Below are 27938 nucleotides of genomic sequence, written 5' to 3'. Positions count from 1 at the left end.
CCCCCCAAGGACATTCAAAGCGGGGAAGGCTCAGGAGCAGACATGTATTGCCAAAACACAGAACTACACAGCCCAGAGCACTGGGACAGGACCCCATTGACACCCCCGCGTCATCCACCACCCAAGGCGCAGGAGCTGGGTGGCATCCAAGCAGCCCCCTCCTTACACCCAGGGTCTCTGCGGGCACCAGAAGCCCCAGAGGGGAACAGCCCCAGAGAGGCACCTCCCGTGCCCCCGGCCTGCCCGGGCCTGGTGGAGACGGTCCCCGCCGAAGGCCCCATCGCCACAGGCATCAGGGACAGGGTGCCAGCCATCCCTGCCTGGCTCCGCAGCTCCCCGCAGCCAGGGTCCCTCCGTCCCCCCTGCTGGGGGGCCCCGGGATGCTGCCCTGCTCAGATCTCCTGCAGGAAGTCCACGGGGAAGAGCCCCACTTTGCGGCCGGTGTAGACTTTGACGTAACCGTTCACCTCCTCGCCTTTCTGCACCACGATCTGGGGGGGAGATAGGGGTGCGGGTGAGGTGCGTGGGCCCTGGTCGGCAGGGGAAGGGGGTGACCCCCAGGAAGAGGGGGGCAACAGCGAGGATCCACTACAGGGGGCTGGGGGAGACGGACATCGAGGGAGGGGGGCAGTTAACGAAAGGGGACTGGGGCAGAGATGGGGGTGCTCAAAAAGCACCGGTTGTGACCACCTGGGCCTGCCTCACCTGATCCTTCTTGAGCGTGATCTGCCCAATTTCCCGGTTGCCCACGAAGGAGCGAGTCACCTTGTGCACCCGCTCACCGGCCCGCACCCGGATGATGAAGTTCGGGGGGAAGTAGCCAATTTTTTCACCAATCTTCCCCTGAAAGAAGTCCGTGGGTGGATGTCAGGCAGGGGTTGGAGCCAATCTGTAAGACCCCCAGATTCCCTCAGCGGGCAGATTGTGCGTTGGTGAAGACACAGCAGATTTAGGGGGCTGCGTCTCCCTTGGAGTGAAATTTGCACCCCCAGTTGAGCTGTCCCTTTTCTTTAAGCCCTGCATCTCCTCCCTCTGTGCCTGCAGGATATCAGCCTTACCCGCCACCACTCCTCATTGGAGTCATCAACCACCGTGATCTTCTCCCCTGGCCTGCAAAGGGAAGGAAGGGCTTGGTGTGAGAGGGGCTGGGACCACCCTGCTATGGGAGAAAAGGAAAATTGCTCTTCCCGTGGCACAGCCTCTCAGGGCTCCGTGTGAAGGATGCACACAGCTCACGGACTCACGGACAGGTCCTGTACGTGAGCAGCTCAGCCTTAAGTCTGGGGCGCAATAAATCAGTGGAACCATAAAAGAGAAACACCAGCAGCCTTAGAAAGGAGGCTTGTGCCCAAAACCTGGGAGCTGAGAGAGCTGGCTCAGTGAGAGCCAGGGCCCCCCCTCGATGCTTTGCCCATTGGGGCAGAAAATCCACAGAACCCACACCAGAGCCAGTACGGCTCTAAGTTCTGCCCTCATTCAGTGGCTGAGCCCTCCGGGCTCTGAGAACCTCACTGTTGGGGTGACGACATCTCCCCCTCCCCGCTGGACACACCAACTCCTTCCCCCCATCGCCCCCGTGCCCAGGGCATGGCTGTGAACTCACGGGAAATCCAGGTCGTCTTTCTCCAAGGCTTTGAAGCGATAAAGCGCCACGAAATAGTGAGACTGCAGATAGCCACCACGCAACCCCGGCTGGGGCTTCTTGTTCTTGGGGAGCAAGAAAGGGGGGTTCAGGGCTACAGGGAGACTGGGCACAGCTCCAGGGAGCCCAGCAGGGAGGGCTCAGGGCCTTTGGGGTGTAGGGTGAGGATGATGCATACCTTATCATCTGTCGTGCTCTTCTCAGCCTTCTTGTCCCCTTCAGAGGTGCCTGGAAATGGGAGGGGAGTGGTGGTGGTGACATCTCTCCCGCTGCTGCCACCCCACCCATGGCACCAGCCTCGTCTCAAGGACCTCTTATGCTCAGGAGAGCCAAGACCTGAACTGGAGACCCCTTGTCTGCAGGGCAGATCCCACCCTGGGGGGGGCCCCTTGGGTATGGTCCCCCCCGCAGCTCCTTCCCTGCCCCATGCACTCACCGCCCTCCGTTTTGCCCCCTTCTGGCTTCGTGGCCTCGGGTTCCTCATCCATCATCGCAGCCAAAGGCTGCAAGGCAGAGAGCAGTCAGCGGGCAGGGAGCTCTGGGTGGCACCGGGGCGCAGGCTGCGGGGCCAGGACCCTCGTGCCTCTGGGGCGACAGCTCAGCCCCGCACTCACGTTTTTCTTGTCTTCCTGCCCTTTCTTGCGCTCCTTGTTGGCCATAATGACGCCTGTCCGGAGGGTCTCGAACACGGGGTCGCTCCTGTTGGCTGCTGCCGGGGCACGGACGCTGTGAGAGGGGTTCGGCCGTGGGACGTGAGGAGAGGGGGCAGCCCCGGCGCGGGGACGCTACTTACAGAGCAGCTCCTTGACGCAGGCGTACTGCTGGTCACTGTACAGGGGCGAGCTGTACGCCCGGCGAAACCCTGGGGGCTGGGAGTGGTGGGGAGGTCAGAGCATCGCCACCACCCGGACCCGTGGGGGCTCGGAGGTGGACGTGGGGCCTGGAGGCAGCTCAGAGCCAGGAGGGCAGGGGGGTGACGGCGCCCGGGCTACGGCCGCAGGGACCCGGCCACTCGCCCCCCGCTGCGGTGCTTGGGTTTTCCCTGCGGGGAGGCGCCGCGAGCCCAGGGCTGGGGGGAGCACTCACGATTTTACCGAAGCAGCGTTGCATCTCCACGTAGGACTGGCAGTGGTGGTGGATGTTCGTTTTGCAGTTCTTGCACCTCAGGCCGAACTTGTTGTTGACTGGCCGTGGGGGGGGCGGCGGGGGGGAAAGGAGAGGCAACGTGACACTGCAGCTGTGCGAACGGCCGGGCTCGGGCCCTCGCCAGCCTTGGCCCCCAGCCCTCGCCCTGCCCGCGGCCCCCAGCCCGAGCACCCGCGGGACTCACGGACGATCATGCGGGCACAAACGTCACAGAACTTGGGCTTTTTGAAGTAATGATCCTTGAACTTGTGGGGTTTGTCATTGACAAGTTTCTGGGGCTCAGGAGGGGGCTCAGGCTCCTCCTCCTCTTCCTCCTCTTCCTCCTCCTCGTAGATGTAGTAGATGGGTCCCCCGGAGGGGCTGACCAGCTCCCCATTGGGCTGCGGCTCCGGCGCCACCTCCTCCTTGGGTTTTCGCTGGAAAAGTTGCTTCAGCTTCTGTAGCTGCTGGGACAGGAGAGGATGCATCGTGCACCGCGGGCGCAGCGGCGAGGGAGGCGGGCAGAGAAGCTGGTGCCCGGCTCTCTGCTCCCGTGCTCTGACCCAGAGACCCCTTCTTCCCCCCTGGGTGGGGGCAGATCCCAGGCACCCTAGGGCATGGGGTCCTAGGGCCATGGGGTCCTTCTCCCAGCCCAGTGAGGTCCCCACAGAAGGAGCAGCTGTGAGCCCGTGGGGATGCAGCACTCCAAGCCGGCAAACGGCCACCTAGAGCCCCACTTGCCTTGGGGCCTGGTAGGCATTCCTGATCCCACAAAGGCTCCTGCATTCCCGATCCCACAACGGTTCCTGGGGCTGCTGCAGGGACTGTGCTGGGAAGCTGGCTTCCCCCACCTGCCCAAGCTGTCCTGCAGGTACCCACTTACCCGGCTCTTGGGTTTCCCACCTGAAGCAGGTGAAGCTGGCGGCTCTGGCACTTCCTTCTCTGTCATACTACCAGGGGAGAACAAAGACACGGTGTTGGCTGGGGCTGGCCCCACTGCAGGTCCCTGGAGGGAGCAGGAACAGCCAGACCTTGCTGGACGGGGAGCATCCCCCAAGGCAGCCTCGCCTCCTGCTTCCCTGCCTGCAGCTCCTGGCCCAGGAAGGGGCCACCTCTGCTGGGGACGAGTCCCAGGGCCCAGCACCTCCAGGGGCCCCGCTGCCGAGACTGGAGAACAGCAGGCGCTGCTCCCAGCCCAGTGCACGCAGCACTGCTGCTCGCAGGCTCAGAGACACGGTGCCAAGTGCTGCAAGCCAGACCCCGGGGCTACCTGCATGCATCACCTCTGCCCAGACATCTCCATCTCACAATTAAACTGCAAACGGTGCCACTCTTGACCCCGTGTGACAGGCGTGCCTGTTGCACCCTCCGACATCACAGCACAGCCCCGCTTTCTCCTCCCCAGAAGCCCAGTGCTACCAAGGGGATGGGATCTCTCCTGCACCCCCCCCAAAACATTCCTGATTCCACCTCTGACAGCCAGCCCACCAGCCGCACAGCTCCTCCACCCAGACATCACCATGTTTGGCGCTACCTAACCCCGGGCTCCCCCGTACCCCCATGGAAACCCCCCAGGATGACCATTAAGGAGACAGCGATGCGGGCTGGGGGGTCCTGGGGCAAGGGGTGCTGCAGGAGCCAAGGGGCCCCGGGACCTTGCAGCGACGTGCGTGGGGCAGGGGAGGGCTCAGGGGGGGGTCAGCGGCCACGAGGAAGGGGAGCCGTGCACTTACGCCGTGTTCGGAGCTCACGTCCCGCAACGAAAAACCCTGCAAGGGGCGGCCGGTGTCGAGAGCCTTTGGTGGCTGCGGAGCCCCCAGCCCAATGTGCTGGGTGCGCAGGGAGGGGGGCAGCCGCCCCAGTCCCGTGGAGAGCGGGAGTGACAGGCCAGAGGGGAGCCGACAGCTGAGCGCTGGCGGAGGCTGACGCCGAGAAATTGGAGCCCATGCGCGAGCCGGGAGGGGAGCGGGGTGGAGGAGCCGCCGGCTATTTGCGTTGGTGGGTTGCTGGGCGTCACAGCGGCCCACCCACCCCCTGGCATGGGGCAGCCACAGAGCCAGGGCACGTCAAGTGCTCCACCGGCCCCGCCGCGTCGATTGTTGCTGCATTCAGTGCCCCTGCAGCTGGGAGAGGGAAAGGAAAGCAGGGCAGCAGCGGGTACCGGGCTCTGAGGGCTATCCCGGGCAGCAAACACTGCCGGTCTGCTCTCCACTGGGACAGAAACGTGCACAGGGAACCCATCGCTGCCTGTGCTGGGTGCTGTGGTCGTGGAGCTGAACCCCAGTGCCAAAGGCCCTGGGCCTCTGTCCCCGAGAGGCTGCGGGTGGCACTGGGGCGGGGGTTGGATCCCAGCCCTTCCAGGTAGCTTTTACCTCTCCACCTGCTTGTGAAGGTAGCATCCAGGTGTGGCAAGAGGCTCCAGCTGCTGCGTGCAATGCCATGGTGAGGTTGGTGCCGGCCCAACTCCTGTACCTGCAGGGCAGGAGGGTTGCACCTAGCAGCTCAAGGGCTGCTCCCCTTTAATCCTGGTGCTCCCTGGCAGGAAATACAGCGGGGGACACCCCAAATCCCACCCCACGCAGCTGCGTGGGGCCCAGCTGCTGGGAAAAGAGGCTATGAAAATCCGAACGGGGGACCCAGACCCAGGTCAAAGAGTGCAGTGCTCCTCTCCCAGCCTCAGCTCCCAGCCTTGGCAAGGCCACAAGCCCTTCCACACAGCAAGCGTGGGGCAGGACCGGGGCAGGAACACACCCTCCTGAAAGCCAGGGAGCTCATTCTGCTCTCTGGCTGTCATCTTACCTCGAAGAAGCAAACAGAAAACCCCTAGCACTGGTACTGACAGAGAACGGTAAAGCAGCGTTAAAGTGATGGACAAGTTTTCTTTTTATATTTAAAAACAACCTCCCCCCAAACAAAAACAAAAATACCCCCCAAAATAATAACCAGATTAAATAAAATGTGCAGTGAACATACCAATCAACACCTGTATGTGCAGTTCAACACAGTGCTTAACAAAACAATATACACAGGGTAAGGTGGGTGGGCACGGGCGTCACTCCAAAAAAAGAAAAATCAATTTCTCGTCTCTTAAGTCCATATAAATATATCCAGGAAGGAGGGCGAGAAGAAGGGAGGGCAGAAAGGAAGAGAGAAGGCAGAGGGAAGTGCCCGCTGTCCAGTGTGCTCTGTGCCCATGCATGAGCCCTACTGTGAGCTGGCACGTTCCAGCACTCGCAAGTCGTAGTTCTTTTTGGCCACGCGCAGCTTGAAGCGGCTGAGGGAGTTGTTGAGGCGGAGGGAGGCGTTCTGGGCAGCCAGCGGGCTGGGGAACACGGCCACGATGGTGTATAAGGCAGCAAGGTCAGTGTGTCTGCTGTTCTCTGGAGTCCCGTTGCTGTCCCCGCCAACCCCATCTCCGCGACGCCCCTGAGTCTCTTTGAGCCACTGGATTTTGGCACCAGCCATCGCAAGCTGGGTAAAGAGCTTGTCAGCCTCTGTCCGTGTGATGCCCTCGGGCAGGTCCGTCACCTCCAGCACTCGGCCCAGCACTGCGATGGGAAGACAAGCACACGTCAGCAGCTGCGCTTCTAGGGGGGCGGCAGCACGGAGGGAGCCGATGCCTCGCCGGCTCTGGGGTTGGAGCGGTCAGTCTCTACCTCGCCCACGAAAGCAGAGCTTTACTAAGCTGCCCCCACAATAGGAATGTATTTTTTTAAGCCGGTCACTTCTTCCCCCTTAAGCCGTCCCTGCCAGCCTGGTCCCTGCAGTGCCCCATCCTGACCCTTTCTGGTCCCCTCATGGTCTGCTCCAAGAGGAGACCGCTATTTCCCAGGGCTCCAGCAGCACCGAGTCCTCCTCGCTTCCTTCGTCCGGGCTTGGCTTTACAGCTAGGGCTTTCCCGGGTGTCCTGCCCCATCTTCCGACCCTCCCTGACCGGGAGCTAGCCCAACACTCCCACCCTCTGCGCTGGGAGGGAGGAAGGCAGGCTGCGCCCGCAGACGGATGGCTGCCGCACCTTGGCGTACGCAGGCCCTGAACGTGACTTTGCCCGCTGTGCTTCCCCCGCAGGGAGCGGGATCCCCTTGTGCGGCCAGGCCAGCGTCGTGCCAAAATCTCTGCCTCTGTCCTGTGGTACCCAAACACTTCTGCTGTCTCCTGGCTCCAGCCCTGGCTTTTGGGCTTAGCGGAGGGCCGGCTGAATGGATTCTTTGCTAATATTAACGTGGCACGTAACGAACATGCCAGCTGCGGGGAGGGGGGACAGCTCTCCAGGCAAGCTGCTCTTAAAGGGCCCCCTGCAACCGGCTGCGGCTGCTGGTGACGAGGAGGGGGTGCGGGGGACGCATCCGGAGCCCCCAGAGAGCCCGCGCAAGCTCATGCCCAGCCAGCAGGGCCTGCAGCACTGCGGGGAGAAGCCAGACTCCTTCCCCGCCTGACACGAGCAAGTGGGGACTCCCGGGAGGGAAACAGGAGGGAAACGGTCCTTGGCAGCCGCTCCTGGAAGATCCCAAAGCTCTTTACAGAGGTGAGGGCCTTGCAGCTCCTGGCCCCACTGGGAAACTGAAGCATTAGAGGGAAGGGGTGCTTGGGAGGATAACGGTGGGAACAAGGTATCAGAGGTCTGGGCAGTCCCCGTCTGCTGACACAGAGGAAAAAACCCTGAGTTCTGCCTGCCAGCCCCACCTGCTCCATCATTTCAACCCTCGTGGGGGGCATCATTAGGGCCCAGGTGACCTGGTGCTCATCCCTGACTCTCAAATAGTTTTTCCCCACTCTTCTGCAAAAGCTTTGATGGGTGCAGGCAGCGTTCGTTGCAACCTGAGCAACCCCTGTCCCCTCACCTCCCTCTGGACACGGCTGAGAGGGACTGAGCATCCCCACACGGCCCAGCCAGGCCTCACACGGGCTGTGGGGCGTGCGTGGGGAGGCGGTGGGGGCAGGAACTGGTCTGTGGGACGCTGGGGTGGGCAGAGGGGGCACTCGGGACCTCTGCCAATGCCACCTACACCCGCGCAGGAGGGACCAGGCAGAGGGCAAAGGGGGAACTGCTCGAGGAAGGTCACTTGCCTACGTCGCTTGTCCCAAGGTCAGTGGATGCTGACTTGAGGGCGTGTCTCTTGCTCCGGTTTCCGTGTTTCATTCCAGTCTGTCCCTTAAAGAATAAAACCAGCAGCACGTCACCCGAGAAGAAATGGTGGCCTCACAGCGCATCCCAGGGCAGCGGGTGGGCAAGACCAAACGTGGCTAGGGGGAATGGAGACACCTGGATGAAACTTGCACCCCTGGCACCTTTGGCACCATGCTTCTGAAGTTAGAGGAGCCCAGGACACAGCCTTGGTTCCAGGACACCCCCAAGGACCTGGGGCTGACACTGCTTCTAGGCAAAGCCAGGGACGAGTTGAAATTCTAAGCCCAGCGTGGTCTCCGGGGGGGCCTTGCTCTGCTCCCACAGCAGTGGAAAGGATGGATGGGGATCTGCCCCCGTTTTACCTGGTGTGTATTGTAGTTGGGCTGGTTGTGGAGCAGCGGTGGGGGACAGATAGACAAATTATACTGCAGTGGCTGGCCCAGCAACGAGTAACGCCCATCACCTACAAAATTGGAAGCAAATATCGGCAGGCGCCTAAAGAAATCACAGGAAGGACCCACCCCTGTGCTGTTCCCACTCTTTTCCCTTACATTGTGCTGGGCCCATGGGCCGGGGGAACTGTGTGAGGACCGGGAGGGAGCTCAGCCCCGTGCAGACGCTGTTGAGGTTGGTGACGGGAGACGGCGTCGGGGACTGGGTGGGCGACGTGATAGGGCTGTTCAGCTGGGTGCTGGCCTGCGGGAGGGAGAGGGTCAGACACTCCCAGCGCCTGCGACCAGTCCCGACCCTGTCTCACCACCGTGGGATGAGCCCACCCCCTTCTCCCAGCACACGCACACAGCGTGGATGCCGGGGTCACCTCTCTCCCACCAGGCTGCTCCCAAAAGACGAGCTGCCTTCCTCCCAGTCCTCTCAATACCTGAGCACTGGTGTCTGGGTTGTACAGGTCTCCTGGCTTCTGCCCCCGCTGGTCCAGGCTGTAGTACTTACAGTGGCTCCACTGCACCACAGGGGCGTTCTGGGGGGGCTGGGGGCCATTGGGTACATTCAGCTGCATCACAACCACGCCAGGGCCTGATGGAGACACCCCTGGGGAGAGAGGACAGCAGCAGGATTGCCCCGGCTCTGCGCACTGCTGCTGCTTGCTGTGGAAGAAGAGGCAGCAACTGCAGCCTTGCACTCTTCCCAGTAACACCTCCATCTTACTCTCTCCTTCACCGCTCCTGCCTGTCCAGGTGGGTGAAGAGGGGCCCCACTAAAACCCTGCCAAGATCTCTGATATCATGCCTTACATCACAGAGATGACTTTTTATCCAGGAAAAATGCAAGCAGAGGGGACAAGCCGAAGACAACTTGGGTGACCCCTCTGAGCATCACACCACAACCCCAGGCAAAGGATCTGACCCCAGAGCTGGGCGCAGAGCCCACGTCTTCTGGTTCCAGCTCTTGCAGTAATTCACCAGGCCCCACCTCACGCCCCTGCAGCTGGGTCAGGATGCAGGGATCCAGCTCTCTCACCCCGTGAGCTGCCCTGGTGACACGAAGCCCTGCTGCCAGCAGAGGGAGTCTGCAGCCCACAGCAACTCACTACGGCTCCTACCCTGCCTGCCAAGGTTTGGGGACACCAGGCACAGGCCAGCATCAGCCTGTGAAGCCAAATCACTTCGCCACATCCTGAGGACTCACAGTGAGCCACGGGATGGGTAGCAGTAGGAGAGACTGGTCTATGAATTGGCAGCCCCTATACCCCTTTTGCCCCTAAAACCTGATCCAACCCAGGCAGAACTGATGCCAACCCTGACTGGGGACCCCTCTTACCTGAATACTGCTGCTGCATCTGGGGGGGGTTGCAGGGCGAGGGGGACTGTGGCATCTGGTACTGCTCAGAGCCGGGCGGCTGAAGGAATCCCACCGAAGGGCTGTGAAGCAGAAAGTGCTCTGAGAAGCTGCAGGGGATGGGGAAGAACCAGCGGGACTGTATGCGGAAGCAGCCCCCCCAGTACATGAGAAGCTGGAAAGCCTCTGGGGGAGCAGCACTGCATGCTGCAGGGCAGCCGTGCCCAGGAACCACTGGCTATGGGATTTAGGACTGGGCAAGCTGAAGAGACTTTTACGGTGCCCTACCACCTCCCCTAGCTGCAGGAGTAGGATGTGGGACCCTTTTGGCAGCAGGGCCTCCCTCCCCGTGGCAGGCCAGAGATACAGAAGCTCTACCTGGTGCCGTTCTGCTGGGCAGTTGGGATGACGCTGTAGTAGATGGGTACACCCCCAGTCTGAAGCCCCCCCTGAACAGACTGGCTGGCCGGTACAAGCACTGGCTGCTGGAAGGGCTGCTGGACCACACTCTGGGACTCGTTGGCCACGGGAACCTGTGCAGGGAGGAGAGAAGCAGCTGTCTGGAATGACAGTGGCAGCAGGGAGAACTGACCCCAGAGAGACGCCCGTGAGGCCCATACGAGGTACAAGAGATCCCAGGCAGTTGTCTACTGCCGTCCGGAGCAATCTCGCCCAGGAGAGGGCAGCCCCTCTCAGCTCTTCTTGGAACACAGTGGCCAAGGGAGCAGCAGCACGCAGTCCTTCTCAAGAGCTGCCCTACACTGGTTCAAACGTGAACGCGTCCCCCACCCTGGCTGGCAAACACGCATGATCTTCTCCAGACGAACGTGCCTGACTTTGGCTCCGTCCCTCATGCACAGGACCAGGGCACTGCAAGGCCTGCAGAGCTGAGGCCCCCTCCCCAGCAGCCCCTCGCTGAAAAGCAACCGATGCCTACCTGGTATGAAGGCAGTGGAGTGTACTGGACCATCAGACCTTGCATCTGGCTCCCCATGCTGTTCCTCTGGCTGCTGAGGAGGCTCGGGGGCTGCGCCTGCTGCACTCCCATCATATTCTGCATCTGGCCCCCCATGCTGTTCCTCTGGCTGTTGAGGAGCCCCCCGGGGGGCTGTGCCTGCTGCACTCCCATTACACCTTGGTACGTTTGCTGCTGGTTGGACATCATTGGCTGTAAACCTGTCGGAAGAAGGTTTAAATGGAGCAGTTTCGCAGCTGGCCAAGGTAGGCAGCCTGAGACTTGGCGTATGATAGGTGAAATCCCGCTTCGGCCCCTTCTCCTACTAAACAGTGAGAAAAGGGCTTCCCTCCGGGAAGATGTTAAAAGACCTGAAGGAAGCTCCTGGCAGCACCCTGCAGCACCTCAGTGCACGCTGCGTGCTGAGAGGGAGAGAAAAGAAACAGCCCTTGCAGCCAGGCCAAGTTTCAGCTTTGCTGTGCACAGTCAAGAGGCGCTCTCTAGCCAGCAAATCCAGCAAAGAGTGGCAGAAGAGCACCTTAGGACAAGGAAGAGCACCAGAACCCAGATAGAGCACGGGAGATCCTTAAGAGCCAGCGGAGTGCCAGGGAAGGGAAATGTGCTGCTCCCTCCCCCCTTCCACCCCCATCCCTTACCAGGTTGCTGGGTTTGCTGGGGGAGCTGCTGCGTGCGCTGGGAGCTGTAGGCCACTGGGTGACTGAGAGATCGGTATTGCTGGCTGGAGTTTGGGTACTGCCCAGGAGGGTAGTAAGAAACCTGAATCTATCAAAAACAAAACAAAACAAAACAAAAAAAACACGGTGATGAGAACATAAGAAGAAGTGGGACCAAGAAAGCTGGTCCCCCAGGACCAGTTTTCTCTCTCACCTGGCCTGGCATCTGCTGAGAAAAACCAACCAGGGCTTTGGCTCTGGCCAGACGATGGCTCCTCAGGGAACCGCAGCCCCTGCCCTCCCAGCCTGCGCTTCCGAGGTTTTCCCAGCAGTGCACGAGCACAGCAGGCACAATTGTCACCACTGCTCAGGGGAACAATCCTAGAGCCATAACGCCCTGTGGGACCCCAAAGAGAGCCTAGAGGTGTCAGCCCCGAATCTGGTCACTGTCCCTCCCCCAGTCTGAGCCAGGAATGGACGGAGGGCTCCCCAGGCAAGTGCCTTGTGAGCTCAGAGTGACAAGGGGGCCGAAATCATACTGTGCCTGGCAAGGGAGCATGTGGCCAAGTGCTCTGACCCCTGTGTACTGATCCAACACAAAGAAGCAGCAGAAAAAGAGGGGGCCCGCTCCCAAGGAGCTGTTCATTCTCCCGCCTGCTCCCCAGCAGCCCATTGCCTGCCAGATTTGGGCCGAGGGGCACGTCCCCTCCGGGTTCGCACGTCTCCTTACTTGCTGGGGAGGCTGAATGTAGCCCTGGGGCTGCAGCACCTGCTGCGTGGGGGCCGTGTGCCCTGAGGCGGAGTAGTTGGAGGTGGGAATGGGCTGCCCAGGAGTCGCCATGATGAACCCAGTCTGCTGCGGGTGCTGGGAGATGAGGGACGACTGGAACATAGCAGAGGAAGGATCCGGTGCTTCTGTAGAGCCCTGCCGGCTGAGGCTGATCTGCCCAAAGGGGTTGCTGAGTTCGTCAGCCTGCGGTGGGGATAAGCAGGAAGGATGGAGGAGGACAGCATATAGGACGACAGCAAGTAGGACATGGCCCTACCAAGTAGGTGGCAGACGCCTTCTCCCAACTCCGTGTGCGGGGACTCTCCCAGGAAAAATCCCCAGAACTGAGCCACAGACCAAGAGCGTTCTGCAGGACGGGGACAGGGGTATGTGGGCTGCTGGGGAGCCCGAAAGCTCAGCAGACACTGGTGCCATACATGGCCCCACACAGGCAGGAGCGGCCCCAGCCCAGATGCTGTGCCCTGCAGGGCACTCCATGCCACACAGAGCGCGTCATTCCCAACGAGACAACACAGGGGCTGACCACGAACTGCAGGGCAGCTGCGGCCCCCGGACCCCAGTGCTGGGCACAAGCAGCTCCTCCCAGTGGAGCTCTGAGTTTGGCACTTGCTCTTCCCCAGCCTCTTTCTAAGACCAGACACTCCAGCGGTGCCCGGCACTGGTGGGTCCCACAGCCTCAGGCATCCCACTGCAGCGCAGGGCTGCCCTGAATCCCAAACCCACTGGGTGCAGTGTCTGTGACATACCTGATTAGCAAAAGCTCATACAACACAAACACAGCACACGCGTACAACAGAGGCAGTGCAGAAGAGGAAATGGGATTTATACCAGGTTGTACTGCTGGGGTGGAGAGACCGGCAAGAGGACTTGGGGGCAGGAGCTTGGAGAATACTGAACAGGCTGCAGCGCTGGGACCGGCTGAGATCAGCAGAGAAGTGAGCAGAGGAGAGAGATTTGGGTTGGAGAAGGTGGGGGGGGGGGGAAGGAAGGATAGGAAGAAGGAGAGAAAGAAGGAACAACAAGGTTAGTCAACTGAGCTGACTGCTAACACACAGAAGTGGGCATTGCAGAGGGTTGGAAAGCACGGAGAGCAGAATGGGAGAGCATTCATCTCTCTGTGAAGACACACAGCCTGGCCAGTTGCTTTGTGGAAGCCGTGACGGCTGACTGTGTCCACAAAGCAGGTCTTGCCTGGCATGAACATGACATGAGCTTACAAAGGTCAGCTATGGCCAACAGCAGCAGCAGAGTCATTTCCCCCCAGCACAACCTTTGTGCCTCTCCCACGCCACTGCCCACTCATGTATGGCACTGACTGGCAGCTCCCTCTGCAGCGCTTCTTGGCCTCCCTTCCTAGTACCCCTGTGCTTCACTCTTGCCTTCTGCAGGGGCCCCTCTCACCTTATTGCTGCTGATGCCTGTTCATGATGCGCTTTGGGCAATGGACCTGTGATGGTCAGCACTGGGCTGTTTTTTTGAGCGTCTGATTTGCCCTTTGGTGAACCAGAAGGTGCGTGCACATGGGGAACAGTGCATCTGCAGGCTTTTCACCAACAGTCAAACACACACAAAAAAAAGCATTTCCAGGAGCTAAACAATCAGGAGAACAGCCAAACAGCAGAAGACATAAAATAATGCCCCAGCGAGATGGAGTGGTCCTGCACACGTTCCACAAAACCACTGCGTGTTCAAATCACCCACTCAGGGCACTGTGCTCTGCCAGCTTTAGCACTGGACTCTGGCTGCTCCTCAGGGAGACACCTTATCTCTAGAACTGAGATGTTGCCTTTGAGTCTCAGTATCCTCTGCAAACAGATCCACGTCCCTGGGGTCGGTCTAAGGGCCCAAGAACTACAGCCCCCCTCCATCCTCACTCAGCTGGCAAACGACAGCAAAGGACATGGAGAAAACCAGATCTGTTAGCATCATCTGCAGTTAAAGATACTTGAAGAGGCTTGCTTCCTCACATCAAATCCCACTGAAAACATTTGTACTTTACGCACCACTCTAAGCACGAGGGATCCTTTCTGGTGCATCATTATTTAACTCATGGGCAGGTTGAGGTCCAGCACCTCAACTGAGGGCACTGAGGACACTTCCCATGCACATTACCCAGCTCTGCACCTATTCAACACGAGGCAGCTTTGCTATCCCAATGTGCCAGCTCCTGTGCTGTGGTTTCTTACAGCCTTGGGAACTAAGTGCGTAGGGACGACAGCCACAACTGCTTTCTCTAGGGCTCCATCTTCATAAATAGCCCCACAACGCACTGACACATCACTTGGGTTTAACCCGGGGAGGGTCTGGAGAATACACCCAGGCCCAGGCCCAGGCCTGCCCCTCTGCAGGACATCAGGTGCCTAGCCATGGGGTCTCAGCACTGGGGAGCTCAAACCCAGCTGCAGTTTGTGTCATTCCTTACTAGGAGGGCAGCCAGTCCCAGAGTGCAACTCTGCCACTCACCGAAGGGCTACAGCTGCCTCGCTGGGAGGGCTGTTGGCAAGCCGAGATGTCGTGCATCATTTTCAAACACAGCAAGGCTCCCTGAACTTCCCCTGCTCTGCCTCCAGCTCAGGGGGGCTGTCACTCCCTGACAGGGAGCAAGTGTGAGCGCTCCCAAACCCCGCTGGGCAAATATGAGTCCAGGGCATGCTGCGGATGGATTGGCTCTGCTGGTACTGGCGTGCCTACGGAGTCTGTTGAGCCCTGGGTATCGTGCAGCAACTCACCTGCGATATCATGTGGTTACTCATGGCTGGCTGCTGCTGGGGTGCTGGTGGCAGTCCTTGGGGCTGCGGTGGCGGCTGTTGGGGTGGCGGCGGTTGAGACTGCTGGGATGTGCAGGGAAGGAGGCCACGGCTGGGCTGTGAAGAAGGGGGTTGGCTGCATGCTTCAGGGGCACCTAGTACCAGACCTTGAACAGAGAAAGGCACGGCAGGGTTGGTACCTAGGAGAGAGAGGTCACGATTCGTTGCCCGGGGTACGGGTAGGAAGTGGCAGGGGGATGGATCCTGGCACTCCCTCCTGTACTGCATCCAGATCCCATCACCTGCTGTCCAAAAGGGAGCTTCCTTCTAAAAAGCACGGGGTGAGCAGGCTGCAGGCTAAGTCACTGGTTTGACTCACATCAAACCAAGGTGTTTTGAACCTTGGGGGATCCTCAGGTGTCCTCTTCCCTGACCCCAACCTAGCACCCTCACTGCACAGGGACAGCCTGTGACCCCACTCCTCAGAGATCTTCCCCTCTAGACCCTTCACCATCTTCACAGCCCTCCTTTGGACACTCTCTAAGAGTTTTCAGTCCTTTTTATACTAAACTGCACACAGCACTCAAGATAAGGCTGCATCAGTGCAGAGCAGAGCGGGACAATCCCCTCCCCTGGCCAGCTAGCAGTGCTGAGCTTGAGGCTCCCCAGGGTATGGTTGGCCCTTTTGGCTGCCAGGGCACACTGCTGACTTGTATTCAACTGGATGTCTACCAGAACCCCCAGATCCCTTTCTGCAGGGCTGCTCTCCAGCCTCTCGTCCCCCAGTCTGTACGCACAGCCAGGGTTGCCCTGTCCCAGGTGCAGAATCTGGCACTGGCTCTTGTTAAAACTCATGCGGTTGGTAGCTGCCCAGCCCTCTAATTTGTCAAGATCTCTCTGCAAGACCTCTCTCTACCCCTGAGGAAGCCAACAGCTCCTCCCAATTTAGTGTCACATGCACACTTACTTCGTATACCTTCAAGTCCTGCATCCAAGCAATTTAAGAAAACATTAAAGAGAACTGGCCCTAAAATGGAGCCCTGGGGAACCCCACTAGTGACTGCCTGCCAGCCTGACGTAATTCCATTTGCTGACACTCTTTGAGCCTGATCTGTCAGCCAGCTGTACCCCCATCGTATTACATATTTATCTAGTTGTATGCTGGACATTTTGTCCAGAAGTATGTCCTGTCTTGTCTGGGATGAAGACAGACTCCAGAAATGCCATGGGACTTTGGAGGGAAGAGAAACGAAGCAGTGCCTGACTGGTAGAGACGAGAGGTTACGAAATGAGGGAGCAGCTGAACACACTCATTTCAACTCAGTGGCATAAACCAGTCTGTGGAAAGAAGCTAGAGAGCTGTTCTCAGTCACAGCTCAGTTCTGCAGCTAGGTAAGGCCCCTGCTTGGATGCTAATGTGTTGATGGGATTTGTCCAAGTGCTCACCCAGAGCAGAGGGGATTGAAGGAATCCGTTAAATGGCGATACAGCCCTAGCACGCGCACACCCTTTGAGCAAAGGAAAGGGGGGTGGTGGCGGTGTTTGAAAGCAATTCCTTCCCTTGGGAGGAAAAATTGTTAGGAAGGCTCGTGACACACGCTGCAAGGCACCCAGCTGGGAAGTGCTCTCCTCACTGTTTCAGTGTTACTTTCAGAAATAAAAGGTCTTTGAAACTACTGCTCCAAGCCCAGGAGCTGTTATTTAACTAATTCTACTTCTGATCTACTGCATTTCAACAGCTAATCTTCAGTCATTCTGCTAAGGAAGCCGGTATCATCAGCCACATGGGGCGAAGAAGGAAACATTTTGCTCACAGTTGCCCAGGGGCTGAATGCTGACATGGGAAAAGAGCCCCACAGCCCGAAGCACTTCCTCCTGCACAGAACAAGCAAAGAGGATATGGTGGTTTTTTTTTTTTTCTAGTGAAAATTCAGCCCTCCCCTCCTCCCCAGGCATTTCTAATCACTCGCCATTATATTAAGCCTGAACAGGAATTGGCTTCTGTTCTCAAGGGAGACCTGGAAGAAAAATATAGAAAGAATGAAAACCCAGATCTTCTTCTGCTTTGCTTTGCACGTGGCTGGGACAGATCTTCAAATAACTGCTCCCGTCAGCTGATGAATCAGTCTTGGAGGTGGTTGCAATAATCAGAGTTAAGAGCAGCCCTGAGCACAATGGAAACGGAGTCCCAGGAGACAATGTAGCTACCCTTCAAACGGCAGGATGAATGTCTGGTTTTCAAAGCCAGCCCGGGTGCTAGAACAGCAGCCTGGCTGCCTTTTAGATCCACCCCGTTATTTGGACAGATTCTTATGAAGCAGTCTGATCACCCACAAGCACCAATTTGCTTCTTCTCCCCAGAAAATGCCGGACAGCCCTCAAGCATCTGGGGACCCATTGCCTACCAGTGAGAAGGGAGGAAAGAAGACAGTGAGACAGCACTGGATTTTGCTCACTGACGTTGCACAGCAAGCGTAACCAGCTACCACGCTTATCCCCAGATCATTCAAATGAGAGCAAAGACCTGTGAGGCCTCTGCCACAAGTGACCTCCTTCGCAAGCAGTCAGTTGTAAATAAAGGACTCCGCTCCCCACTGCCAGTGGGCTGGTGCCCTGCCAGGAGCACCGCACATCCTCTCAAGGAGCTGCTGTCAGGTACAGGTTACTGGGGAAGTCCCACCACACCGTTCTCCGCGCGCGGGCTATGCTTTGCGCTCTCTGGATGGAAAAGAACTGAGCTGAAGCAGGCGAAGAGGCTTCTGACCCTAACTCCCTTTGGTGTTCCTGAAACCCTGGGCTGTATTCAAGAGCTCTTCGAGAGCTGCAGGCCCAGCACCCTGCTGTTATGTTTGCTCTCAGGAGCACGGTGGAAACATTCTGGGGGAACATTGTGGGCAGACACCAATGAACACAGCCTTTACCCGATGAGATAGACTGTATGTCTGATGAGACAAGCTAATTGGTAACGCCATTCCCTGGACCTCCTTTGCTGGAAAGCAAGGAAAAAGTGCCAGATGGTTCATCCTGAGTAAGTCTTAGGGCTGTGAGGGATCGTGGGGAGGAGAAAGAAATGGGAACATAACTTGCAGCTCAGCAGGGGAGAGAAAATAACAGAAGATTGGTAGCTCGAGTCCCAGGGCGTGGGACTGCACAATTTCTTCTGTCTTGCATAACTCTGCTGAAGGGAAGTAGGGAATCTAACGGTGAGTATTGAGAAAGCAGACGATAAGCCCATTGGCGTATCCCTGCCTGGGTACCACACACATTCAGATGATGCCAACCATGTCCCATTTTAACCAGCCACTGACCACAATAGCATCACGAGCCCCATCCATCCACCCCACGTCTGCTAGGTGCCCTTTGGCAGCAGGCAGACAGGGGAACCAACCCAGTACCTGCCCGGGACGTTCTGCTGGCGGTGCTGCCTTTGGTACTCCCGATGCTGTCCCCCCGCGTCAGGATGGAGATGCCACTGAAGCTGCTGGCTTTGGTGACAGGCGGTCGCAGGTTGCGGATGGAACCATCTGAGTCTGTGCTGCTCCACGGCCGAGGCTCCAGCGACTTTATCTCGCTCTCCGTGCTGCTCTGGCGGCTGCCTGAGGCCCGGTTCAAACTGTCCCGGTTGCCCCTGCAGAGACCAGCAGAGTTAGGCGACACCTCCAACAGAAAGGGGCAGAGGCAGGACCCACAGGCGCTGCATCCTGGCCCTCACACCAGGGCGGTGACCCCAGCCAGCAGCTGGCTCTGTGGGACAGCACACGGGCACCGCGTCCAGAAATCCGACAGCAGACAAACAGCCTGGCTCACAGCTGTCTTGGGCATGCACCGCGAGGACCCAGACGCTGCTGATCTCCCTTGGTGTGTGCTGAGAGCCGGCTGCTGTCTCTTTCTCCTAACCAGACTCCAGCCTGGAAGAGATGCCAGCAAGGGTCAGAGCGTGATCCCTTGCTAAAGCCCTCCTTGTCGCAGAACAGAGAGCTTTACAGAGGCCTCAAGCCACGGATGATCTTGCAAGACCGCTTCCTGCACCAGTCCTCGTAAGGCTCCCTGCCCAGCTGGAACATGCCAGGATATCACCGTACTCAGGGCTGTGCTCCCAGGGACCAGCCCCCCTTCGTTCCCAGCCAGGTCTGGCCAGAGCAGGATTTATGGAGCATCAGCAAAGCACCCCAAGCAGCGAGCCTGGTTTACCGGCCCAGCTAAGGGATATATGCGTGGGTTCCTGAGCCTCCACTGAGGAGGCATGGTGAGGAAGGCAACACTGGAAGAGGCGCTCATGTAAAGCCGCACACTGAGCCGGGCAGCAGCTCCAAGCGACTGTGGAAAGGAAAAGATAGGCTGGGAAGAAACTTCTAAGGTGATGTCCTGGGCTGCTGGGAACGTGTGAGAACAAAAGGCAATACCTGGCCTGGAAAAGCAACCAGTGCAATGGTTATACCACTGAACAGGTGAAGGAACTGGACTATGCAGCTTCACAGCCCAAATCACAGGTGACCCAACAAGCATCACAGTTGAGCTTGGACTCTCTTCAACCTAAACCCTGAAGGCTGCTTCTGAGCACGTTCAGAGAGGTCTGGGGGGGGAAGGGGCATGTCGTGTCTGACTTTTGAAACCCAGAACCCTCTCAAGTTGATCGCAGCTAACCTAGTTGCACAGCGATTCTGCTTCTTCTATGTCTGAACGCTCTTCAGACTCTAGGCACACCACCATACCCTTGCTCTCTCTGGCACTGCTCTGGCAGCTTCACCCGTTTCTTTCCAACAGCCTTATTACAGCCTGTGTCCGAGTGTGTCCGCCAGCAGAGAGCTCTCTTTAATCAGATCTGTGGTTCAGAAGTGTTAACACAGGACTTACAAGCGAGTGAAAGAGACAGCTGTATTTGCTCTGAAGGCTGGGCTTTGAGGGAGGTAGGTGTCTGTAGTTCAACAAGACACCAGCTCCAAGCATCACCGCTGACGGAACCCCAATCTCTTCAAGAGCGTGGTCTGTCTCCGTCACCTCAGAATGAGCCTGAGGCCCACACAGGCTCCCTCTCCTCACCAGGGGAACCACAAAGAAAGTAAGTTAATCAAGCTCTGTAGAGACTGGGCACAACAGACAGAAAAGCTCTTAGCAGAGCCCTGACTGCAGCTTGGCTTCTCCTACAGCTGCGATCACATCAGCAACTGTCGTCCTGCCACTTGCTGAGTGCCTTTTTCTACAGCCCCAGGTCTGATCTGAAAGCCGTGTCCTGCCTTCAGCACTACCGCCACCAGCAGGCTCCAGCACAGCGTCCCCGTAGCTGTGCTGAGGATGCCTGATTTTCCACTACAGCATTCCTCCAAAGGCAGCCGGAGCCACAGGAAGGTTGAGAGAAGCAAAGCTGTTCCTCGCTTATATCCTCCGGTCCTGTTCTCGGAGATGCTTCATCTCCAGAGCTCTGACTGTTAAACAAGAGGGCAGAGGGCACGAGGGTCTCTCCATTTTCATCCTATCCTTTATCCATGTAGCATCGACAGCCTCCCCTGCCAGGCAGAGGGCTGTGCAAGGTGACTCTTCAGGCTCAGCCCGCCCTTCCAGCCTCTCAGCCACAGAAAAACTACTTAATAGGGAAATGCTGCTCAAACGTGTTCCCGCTGCCCTCTGCAGCATCCTCTGGTTGAAATGGATGCTTCACTGCCACCATTAAGTCATCCGGCTGTTACGGTCAGGGGACTGGGGACAACTCCACCCCATCTGGTTGCTGACCCTGTCACTGTAAGGGCAGGGGCTCTCCTACCCCTCTGGGAAACAAGAGGCAGAATAGTTTGAAAACTATTGACATCCTCTGGCTTTCCCCTTCCTGCCATTCCCACCTTGCGCTGCTCCATTTTAATTGACGAACTGGCAAAAAAGGACTTGGAAATTGATGTTGCAAAAAATACAACTTCAATAACTTCACAAGCAGCCGTGCATGGGGCAAACTTTACTCAGCAGGACAATGTACAAAATAAATCACGCAGAGATACCTAAAAATCTGCCTCCGTTTGTGAGAACTAGAAGAAAAGCCTTCTTTGGAGATTTTGTCAGTTAACATCAGAGAAAAGCATCGTTATAGAGTCATGCAGTCCTCCGTAGAGAAAGCCAGAGATACAGAAGGTGTCTGCTAAATAGTACTAACCTGCTGTCAGTGAGATATCCATTCTGGCCAGTCTGGAAGCACGGAAAAGACATGGAGACGGGAAGGAAAGAAAAGGGAGACTTAATAACTTTGAAAGCAACAAACCCAGGCAATTTCAAAGCAAAGAGGAGCAGAGCACTAACAGTATGGGACTCAGACACAGCTGGTGGTGTGCACTAGTTGAGTGGTCACTCAGGAGTCTTGCTGAGCCTTCTGCGCTCCAGATCCCATTTGGCTCTCCATCCAGGCCCGTGAGGAGCCTTTCCCAATATCTGTGACCCTGAGATCTCTCAGGAATCTCCAAATCTGAGTCCTCAAATCTCTACCTCATTGCTCAAAGGCAGTGTTGATGCCTTGGTGTTGGTGCTTTGTCAGTGGAACAATCAAGGCAGGCCACACATACAGGGGTCCTTACTTGCAGGCAGTTATCAGAGCCATGAAAAACAGTCAGAGGACTCAGCCCAGTCCCCCTTGTGACAGCCAGCCCTGCCTGTGCAAGTCAGATGCAAAACACTGGCTCAGCCCATGAACACGGAGAACAGGTAGGTGTATAACCGCCCAGTGTCGTGTCACTACGGGACAGCACCTGCTCTACTCCGGGACTATAGGCAGAGCTGCTTACTAGCATGTCTGGATGGCTTTGAGTCTATCTGCAAGACAAGTCTGTGACTGCAATCAGCTAGAGAGTATAACTGAAGCCTGATGGCTTGAGTAGGGACTCAGCACAGCGGCTGCCTGAACATCCTCCTTGGCCAGGCACATGGCAATTCCCTTTAGGTCAAAGGAAAGCATCATCCCCCAGAAACTCAGAGCAGCAGGCAAGGAGCTGGACTTTAAACTTGACCCATAGCAGATCAGTACTTGGAATTGTCCCAGGTCCATGCATTTGCCACTTGGCACAGCACAGAGAGCTGCCTCCAGCTGGCAGACAGCGCTCAGCATAGCAGGTGGAGCACAGCAGCTTCTCTGAGCCAGGTGTGAGTGAGGAACACAGCTCTGCCTTAGAGGAATTCGACATAGGGACCAGAGTTCTCAAGCAAACAATAACCAAGCTGGACATCTGTAAGAAGAAAATTCAGCATGCTCTCTATATTCATCCTGTAAAGGCACAGAGCCCTGCCAGACACTCTAGGGCGAGCACTGCTTGCTCAAGAGGTCAAAGCAGCAGTACTGGAGAGAAGCTGGGATAGAAGGCTGCTGCTCCTGTCAGGTTCATTGATTGACTTGTTAGTCATTCCAGAAATGCCACTGCTTTAGCTTATAATCTTGCTGGACAGCAAGGAGCAAACCTGCCTCCTCTGTCAGTCCCCACACTTCTACTGCCAGATGAAACAGGCAATTTAGGGAAGGAGCAGACTGGGGAGTGCAGGTGTGGCTCCTCTTTCTCAATGTCCTAGGTATCTTCGTTAGGAGCTGGAATTCACTGGTAGGTACCAGGAACAGGGTGAAATTTGTAGAAAAGGCAACGCCGAGATCTGACCTTTTAGAATATTCAAGGACACGTTCTGCTACAAAGTACCAGGAAGGTACCTGGCAAGTGAGCCATCCACGCTTACCTCTCGTGCAAATATCCGCTCCCTGACCCGCTGATACTCTTCCTCTCGCTCTTCTATAGATTTGCTCCTTCTCCCATCCTGCAAGGGGAGTCTCATCTGAAGGGACAAACACAGCTCAGTGGGTCAGCAGTTGCCAATGGGAGCAGAGGGTGTCGTCAGCTGCTGATACTTCTACATAGCAGCATAAGTGGATGTGGATTGCGGAGTACGTGCATGGCGCCTGGATGCAATGACACAGCCCTTGCCTTTGAACATACCTCCTGGACACCTGTGTCTACGGATGAACATCCTGGAAGACTCAGTGCACTCCACCTCCTGTATCACAACAACCTCCCTCCTGATGCAGAGGACTGGCAGTGCTGCTGAGCGCAAAAACTAGAGCGTTTCACTTTGCTGATGGTTTCCTTCCAGCAGCACTGCGAGGTCCTGATGACTTCACAGCTTGACTTGCTGCAAGCCCCAGTGAGGGACGGGAAAGACACTTGGCAATGCTCAGCTCTGGGACCTTTCCAAGGAAACCTTAGCAAAAGGTTTCACCTTAAAGTCTGGCCCAGCCACCAGTCAATATTCAGGATATAGAAAGGTACCCCACATAGAACTCCCACAAATTCTTCCTGTTTTTTCACAGTATTTTGTCAAGTTTTCAGAATATATCTAGATGCTGTTGTTTGGGTAGGGTTCTGCTGCTGTTTGGGTAGAGAAGCTTCTACCAAAGGTTTCTGCAGGACACCCAAGAGGAGTTTACAGTCATCCTCATCTTAGGAAAGCCTAATCTGACTTTCACAAAGTGTGCAGGTAACTCGTTGTCATCCCTTACCTGATTATCATCTCGGTCCATGCTGGTATCATCTCGTTTTAGGATAAACCTCTGCGGGAACTCTGCATTCTTCTCATCTTTGATGTGCTCAGAGAACCTCTGCTCAGGGCTGCAGGAAGAACCAGCTCTTATTAGAAAGGTAAAAATGGGTGTAGAACTGTCTCCATAAAACCACTGCCTTGCAGGGAGCGGGGAACAGATGTTTGTTGTGTTAAATCTCCTCTGTCTAACAGCAATGAGAGCCCCTAACCCTTCTCTGAGAACTAAAGAGAGCTGGAAAGGGCTTGCAGATACATACAGTGGGGACTGGAAGAGAAGGGTTCTTTGGGCCCTTCCAGAGAAGGAACAAGCCCTTCTTATGGAGGCATTAAATGTGGTGCAAAATTCGTTCTGCTCCGGACCATGCCAGGGCTCTTGTAGCGAATGGAAGGGCAAGGGCAAGGGCAAGGAGTGCTAGCCCACGTGTCCTCTCTCCCTCCCCCTTACATGCGTGTGTTACTCGTCTTGTTGATAATGACCGCCTTCCCGGTTTGGTCAACGTTATGGTCCATGCCGAAGTAGGCAGCTACCCGGTGCAGCAGCATCCTGTGGTACGAGGTCATCTGAGGGAACTTCTTAAACTGATTGCTGGGAACAGGGAAGAAAGCACTACAATTTAGAAGGTTTTGAAACAGACAATGATAATCAGACACCAAAACAGAGAGGGAAAGGAGAGGCCACAGAGGCCTTGAGCAGATCCCAGATCGGATCACGCCACCCATTTGAAGCAGTCGGCACTCAAGCACTGCTTCTTGCACTGAGCATCAGCGTGGGCTTACAGCTCTCTGCCAGGCAGAACTGGGCTGATTCAAGGTCTCAAGCTGAACAGGCCATTTCTGAAACCAGACCAGCTTTGGCAGAAATGCACATGCTTATTTCTAAGCAGAAACGGGAGTCAGGATTAGTATGTACAGTGACTTTTCTGACCCTATTAGACAAAGAATTCTGCAAGCCCTCCTGCAGACACCTATTCTATTGTAGCTTGAATATTATGTTCAGTTTTGGGCCCCTCAGCAAAAGAAAAATATTGAGTTACTCAAGTGTGTGCGGAGAACAACAATGAAGCTGGTGAAGGGACCAGAAAATAAGACTTACAAGGACTGACTGAGGGAACTGAAGGTGTTTAGTCTGGAGAAGAGGAGGCTGAGGGAAGACCTTATTGCTCTCTACAACCACCTGAAAGGAGGTTGCAGCGAGGAGGGTATCGGTCTCTTTTCTCAGGTGACAAATGATAGGATGCGAGGAAACAGTCTTGAGTTGCACCAGGGACGGTTCAGATTGGATATTAAGAAGAATTTCTTCATGGAGAGGGTCGTCAAGCATTGGAATGGGCTGGCCAGGGAAGTGGTGGAGACTTCATTCTTGGGGGCATTTAAGAGGTGTGTGGATAGGGCACTAAGGGACATGATTTAGTGGTGGAACTCGACAGGTCTGGTTGATGGTTGGAGTCGATATCTCAAAGATCTTTTGCAACTTAGATGATTCCACGATTCTGTTCTATTCCACATTCATGGGCGAGGGGAGGTGGAAGATGTCTGAGAGAACAGTGTGTCCAAAAGACAGACTCTTCTCTCCTGGGTGACCAAAGCTCCTAAACTGCAAGTAACAAACCTCTTTTGCTTGACACAAACTTGAAGATCACTTACTTGTTATCACTAATAAATTCCAGAATCTCCTGTTCTAACTTTAGCAGCATCATTCTATCCCTGTCAAAAAAAAAAGGAAAAAGTCACCTTTAGAGATAGTGAAGCACAGCTTCCTCTGCGTGGTACCCGCCAGGAGCAAGCAACAGTATTAACTGAGCTTCACACATCCTCCACAGCAATGAAATAAAAAGCTCCGTATTTTTGCCTATGCAGTAAATTAATTGCCAGATTTTTTTTCCAGTTTAAAGTTCTTGTTTTGCGAATAATTTCTTGTGCTTGGCTTTTGGTAATACCGAATCTCTGCTCTGCTGGAAGCTCCAGTGGTAGAGACTCCAGCTTTGCTACTCTTATGCCAGCGTTCAGCTTGAAGATGTTTATTACTGACACGGGAGCAGTTCCTTTGGAGGCTAATATTTGGCAGTCATTTTTGTAAAGGGTTTTAAGGCAATCCAGATTACTTCCTGCTTGCATTCAAACAAATTCCTCTTCCTCTTTCTCTGTCTCCATAATATACGGGCACGTTTTGACTGACTGCAGTACATGAAGTTGCAGTTGTGTTTTTTGTTTCCGCACTGCTCCAGCAAGACTCTCTGAATTCCAAAAAGTAAAACATACTTTCAAGTACTTTCCATAGTCGCTGCTTCCCTCTCCTCCCAAGATACATGCAGACATACACACAAACACCATGAGTTTAGGGTCAGTCAGAGAAGCACTGGTCACCAGGTACTCCCTCCCTTCGTTCCATCAGCAAGTTCTTTTACTGACTAGGGACCTACCTCGGGTTTTTTTTCAGTGTATTTACTAAAAATTCATGTAAATCTATTCCAGTGGAGTCTGTGTATTCCTGGCTGGAATCTGAAACAACAATAGCAGCAGAACAAATTAACAAAACACTGCAGTAGAAGAATAGGTTGAAGGGAAGAGGTACATGTCTCAGCAGTGACTCACTACATGCACGAGGATGATGTCCCCACTCGGCTGCTGCAGGAAATTCAGCCTCACTGCCAGCACTGACCATTCACAGCAGGCAGTGAGGAAGAAAGGCCCATCCTGTTACCGCACTGATTGGGTTGGGACCTGCATCACCTTGGCTAAAGTCCAGCTTCTAGCACAGACTCTGAACGCGACCTTGAGGTCACGTCTCTTGATCTGAGAAATGGGGACTGCATTCCTTGCCTCTGTGGGCAGCGGGAGGACCAGAAAGCTATGTACAGGGCACTACGAGCACAAGACCCCATTAGGAGGATGCCAAAGAGACGGAGAACACAGTTCACGAAGGGAAACCTTGCCCCTGAAGCCTGTTCAGAGCACATTCCAACCACTCAGAGCACATTCAGGATAGTCCAGACAGTTACAGGAGGCCCGTGCAAGTGTAATGTACTGTGCTTTTGTAGAAATACACAACTTCTGCACTTTTGATTCTGCAAGCTACTTAACTGGAGAGCCCCACTGGCTCAGCTCTTACCCTTTCCTCACACCCTTTTTAATTTTAGAAGTAACTGCAGAAAAAAACAGTAAACCAGGAACAGTATCTGCACCAGTGCAGACACGCTCTCTGTGCAAGGATTTAAGGCGCAATTTGCTCACCAGATCAAATGTGCATCTTTTAGCCATTTCTGTGCCCCAAAATCAAACACGCAGGATCGTACAGCACAAACTTAGCTCACCTCCTTGCAACCTCACATCTCGGCACCGGTGGCAGGTTTTCAGAAAATCAAAACTAAACTGAAACCAGGAGCCTACGCAGTGGCTCTTCCTAGTTTTGCACCTGCACATCTAAAAAGCCACCAGATCACTCTAACGACACAGGAAGCCTGCAGGTCTGTTGGGGCACATGACAATCTAGAGAAACCCTCGCCCTCCCTCACCACGCTTTGCTCCAGAAAGGATGCGATAAAGATGAAACGTTCCTGTACAGTCATTAGCAGAGATAACCCCTCTGCTTTCAGCAACTGTACCCCCGGCCAGCAGAACCCCCAAAGCGGGTAAGACCAGACTCGCTCTGTCCATAAAAGCACCTGACCTCGAGACAGCATTTTCCTTGGTGCCTTGTCTTTATTCTTGTCTTTTTCTTCTTTCTCAGCCCCATCTTTCGTGGACTTTTCCTCTTCCTTGTCAGAGGGGCAGCTAACGTGCAACTGAATGATGTCCTGGAACAAAACAAACCAGGCTGGTCTGAGTCACTCGGACCCTCCCTGGAATCGCTGCCATGGTTAGAGACGTTGGCAGCTGAGAAAGGCATCAGGGAAAGGCAGGAGTTTCAGGCAGCAGATCCAAGATATTTCATAATTAGCCCAGTTCTGAGAGCAGACAAAGCAGTCTCTCTCTCCCCACCCTCCTCCCAACGAGAAGCTTTCAGCAGGATCTGATGGGACTCTACAGCATTTCCCACTGCTGAAAACCTGCCCTGCCTAGGTCAGCTCAGGATCTAAGCCACGTGCTTCCCTGCTCGAGGCTGATAAAACTCTGTTACACTTGGGGCTCAGGAGTACCCGAGGTGAGTTAGGTCTTGCACCATTACAAGTGATTCCTCGTAAGAGAAGGACTGTGACTGTATGCATACAAGCAGTGCTCATGAGCACGACCGCTGCCTTCAAAACCTGGGAACTCGTGGGGACTTCTTGGCTCTCAGAGGTCCAAGCCCAGTGTAAGACATCGCCTCCAGCATGAAGGGGATTTTCTGGGCTTCTACAATCCAGTTTGTCTGATTTTAGGCCTACCTGGGACTCCAGCAGGCCATCTACAAAGGGGCTAGATGATTCTTCACATACAGCCAAACTTCTGACCAGCTTAAGCTTCGAATTAGACTGGAAAAGGAAAAGAAAGAGTACAGTTAAGACATCTCAGTCAGAAAGCACGCTTAAAAGTTCATGCTGCTGCATT

The 27938-nt window shown here is 55.7% G+C and overlaps 2 protein-coding genes across 11 annotated transcripts in view; both read right to left on the bottom strand.

The window, feature by feature from the left end:
- Window positions 1-30: 30 nt before the first annotated feature.
- Window positions 31-5605, bottom strand: STAC3 (SH3 and cysteine rich domain 3). Of its 4 annotated transcripts, XM_080570883.1 has the most exons (12): window positions 4501-5605; window positions 3651-3717; window positions 2973-3231; window positions 2729-2826; window positions 2436-2511; window positions 2257-2351; window positions 2079-2145; window positions 1821-1870; window positions 1604-1707; window positions 1059-1110; window positions 706-843; window positions 31-491 (listed from the first exon to the last, which is right to left on the bottom strand). In XM_080570883.1, exons 2-12 carry the CDS (start codon window positions 3714-3716, stop codon window positions 393-395), a joined length of 1104 nt encoding a protein of 367 aa, XP_080427009.1. In that variant the 5' UTR covers window position 3717; window positions 4501-5605; the 3' UTR covers window positions 31-392. The 4 variants fall into 4 exon arrangements, 3 of the variants coding, with proteins under 3 accessions (XP_080427009.1, XP_080427007.1, XP_080427008.1); XR_013942584.1 differs by having other exon boundaries at window positions 706-889; window positions 2973-5605; XM_080570881.1 differs by having other exon boundaries at window positions 2973-5605.
- A 126-nt stretch (window positions 5606-5731) lies between these two features.
- The window catches only part of R3HDM2 (R3H domain containing 2), a 55259-nt gene continuing 33052 nt past the window's right edge, over window positions 5732-27938 (bottom strand). For 3 of the 7 annotated variants that reach the window (XM_080570875.1, XM_080570873.1, XM_080570874.1), the window contains 21 exons: window positions 27776-27862; window positions 27079-27205; window positions 25832-25910; window positions 25056-25115; window positions 23857-23997; window positions 23371-23479; window positions 22554-22649; window positions 20998-21029; window positions 18254-18486; window positions 14841-15058; window positions 12940-13029; window positions 12052-12294; window positions 11304-11430; window positions 10630-10868; window positions 10071-10225; window positions 9675-9775; window positions 8776-8945; window positions 8447-8591; window positions 8258-8358; window positions 7835-7919; window positions 5732-6315 (listed from right to left, as the gene is read on the bottom strand). In XM_080570875.1, coding sequence (XP_080427001.1) covers window positions 5972-6315; window positions 7835-7919; window positions 8258-8358; window positions 8447-8591; window positions 8776-8945; window positions 9675-9775; window positions 10071-10225; window positions 10630-10868; window positions 11304-11430; window positions 12052-12294; window positions 12940-13029; window positions 14841-15058; window positions 18254-18486; window positions 20998-21029; window positions 22554-22649; window positions 23371-23479; window positions 23857-23997; window positions 25056-25115; window positions 25832-25910; window positions 27079-27205; window positions 27776-27862 — 2982 coding nt within the window. In that variant the 3' untranslated portion in view covers window positions 5732-5971. The remainder of the gene's footprint in view (window positions 6316-7834; window positions 7920-8257; window positions 8359-8446; window positions 8592-8775; window positions 8946-9674; window positions 9776-10070; window positions 10226-10629; window positions 10869-11303; window positions 11431-12051; window positions 12295-12939; window positions 13030-14840; window positions 15059-18253; window positions 18487-20997; window positions 21030-22553; window positions 22650-23370; window positions 23480-23856; window positions 23998-25055; window positions 25116-25831; window positions 25911-27078; window positions 27206-27775; window positions 27863-27938) is intronic. The other 4 variants (XM_080570877.1, XM_080570876.1, XM_080570878.1 and 1 more) reach the window with 3 other exon arrangements.

The sequence above is a fragment of the Anser brachyrhynchus genome (assembly GCF_964034855.1).
Source record: "Anser brachyrhynchus genome assembly, chromosome: 29".
Taxonomy (NCBI): domain Eukaryota; kingdom Metazoa; phylum Chordata; class Aves; order Anseriformes; family Anatidae; genus Anser; species Anser brachyrhynchus.
Note: the sequence above shows the minus strand (reverse complement) of the source record. Positions and strands in the feature narration are given on the sequence as shown.

Bases quoted from the DNA above. Each gene is read 5' to 3' on its own strand.
- STAC3 (XM_080570881.1), bottom strand. From the start codon at position 3,402: ATGGCCCTAGGACCCCATGCCCTAGGGTGCCTGGGATCTGCCCCCACC. The intron at 2,352-2,435 runs GTAAGTAGCGTC...GTGCCCCGGCAG, and splicing joins CTGCGTCAAGGAGCTGCTCT to CAGCCAACAGGAGCGACCCC. The intron at 492-705 runs GTGAGGCAGGCC...TCTCCCCCCCAG, and splicing joins TCACGCTCAAGAAGGATCAG to ATCGTGGTGCAGAAAGGCGA.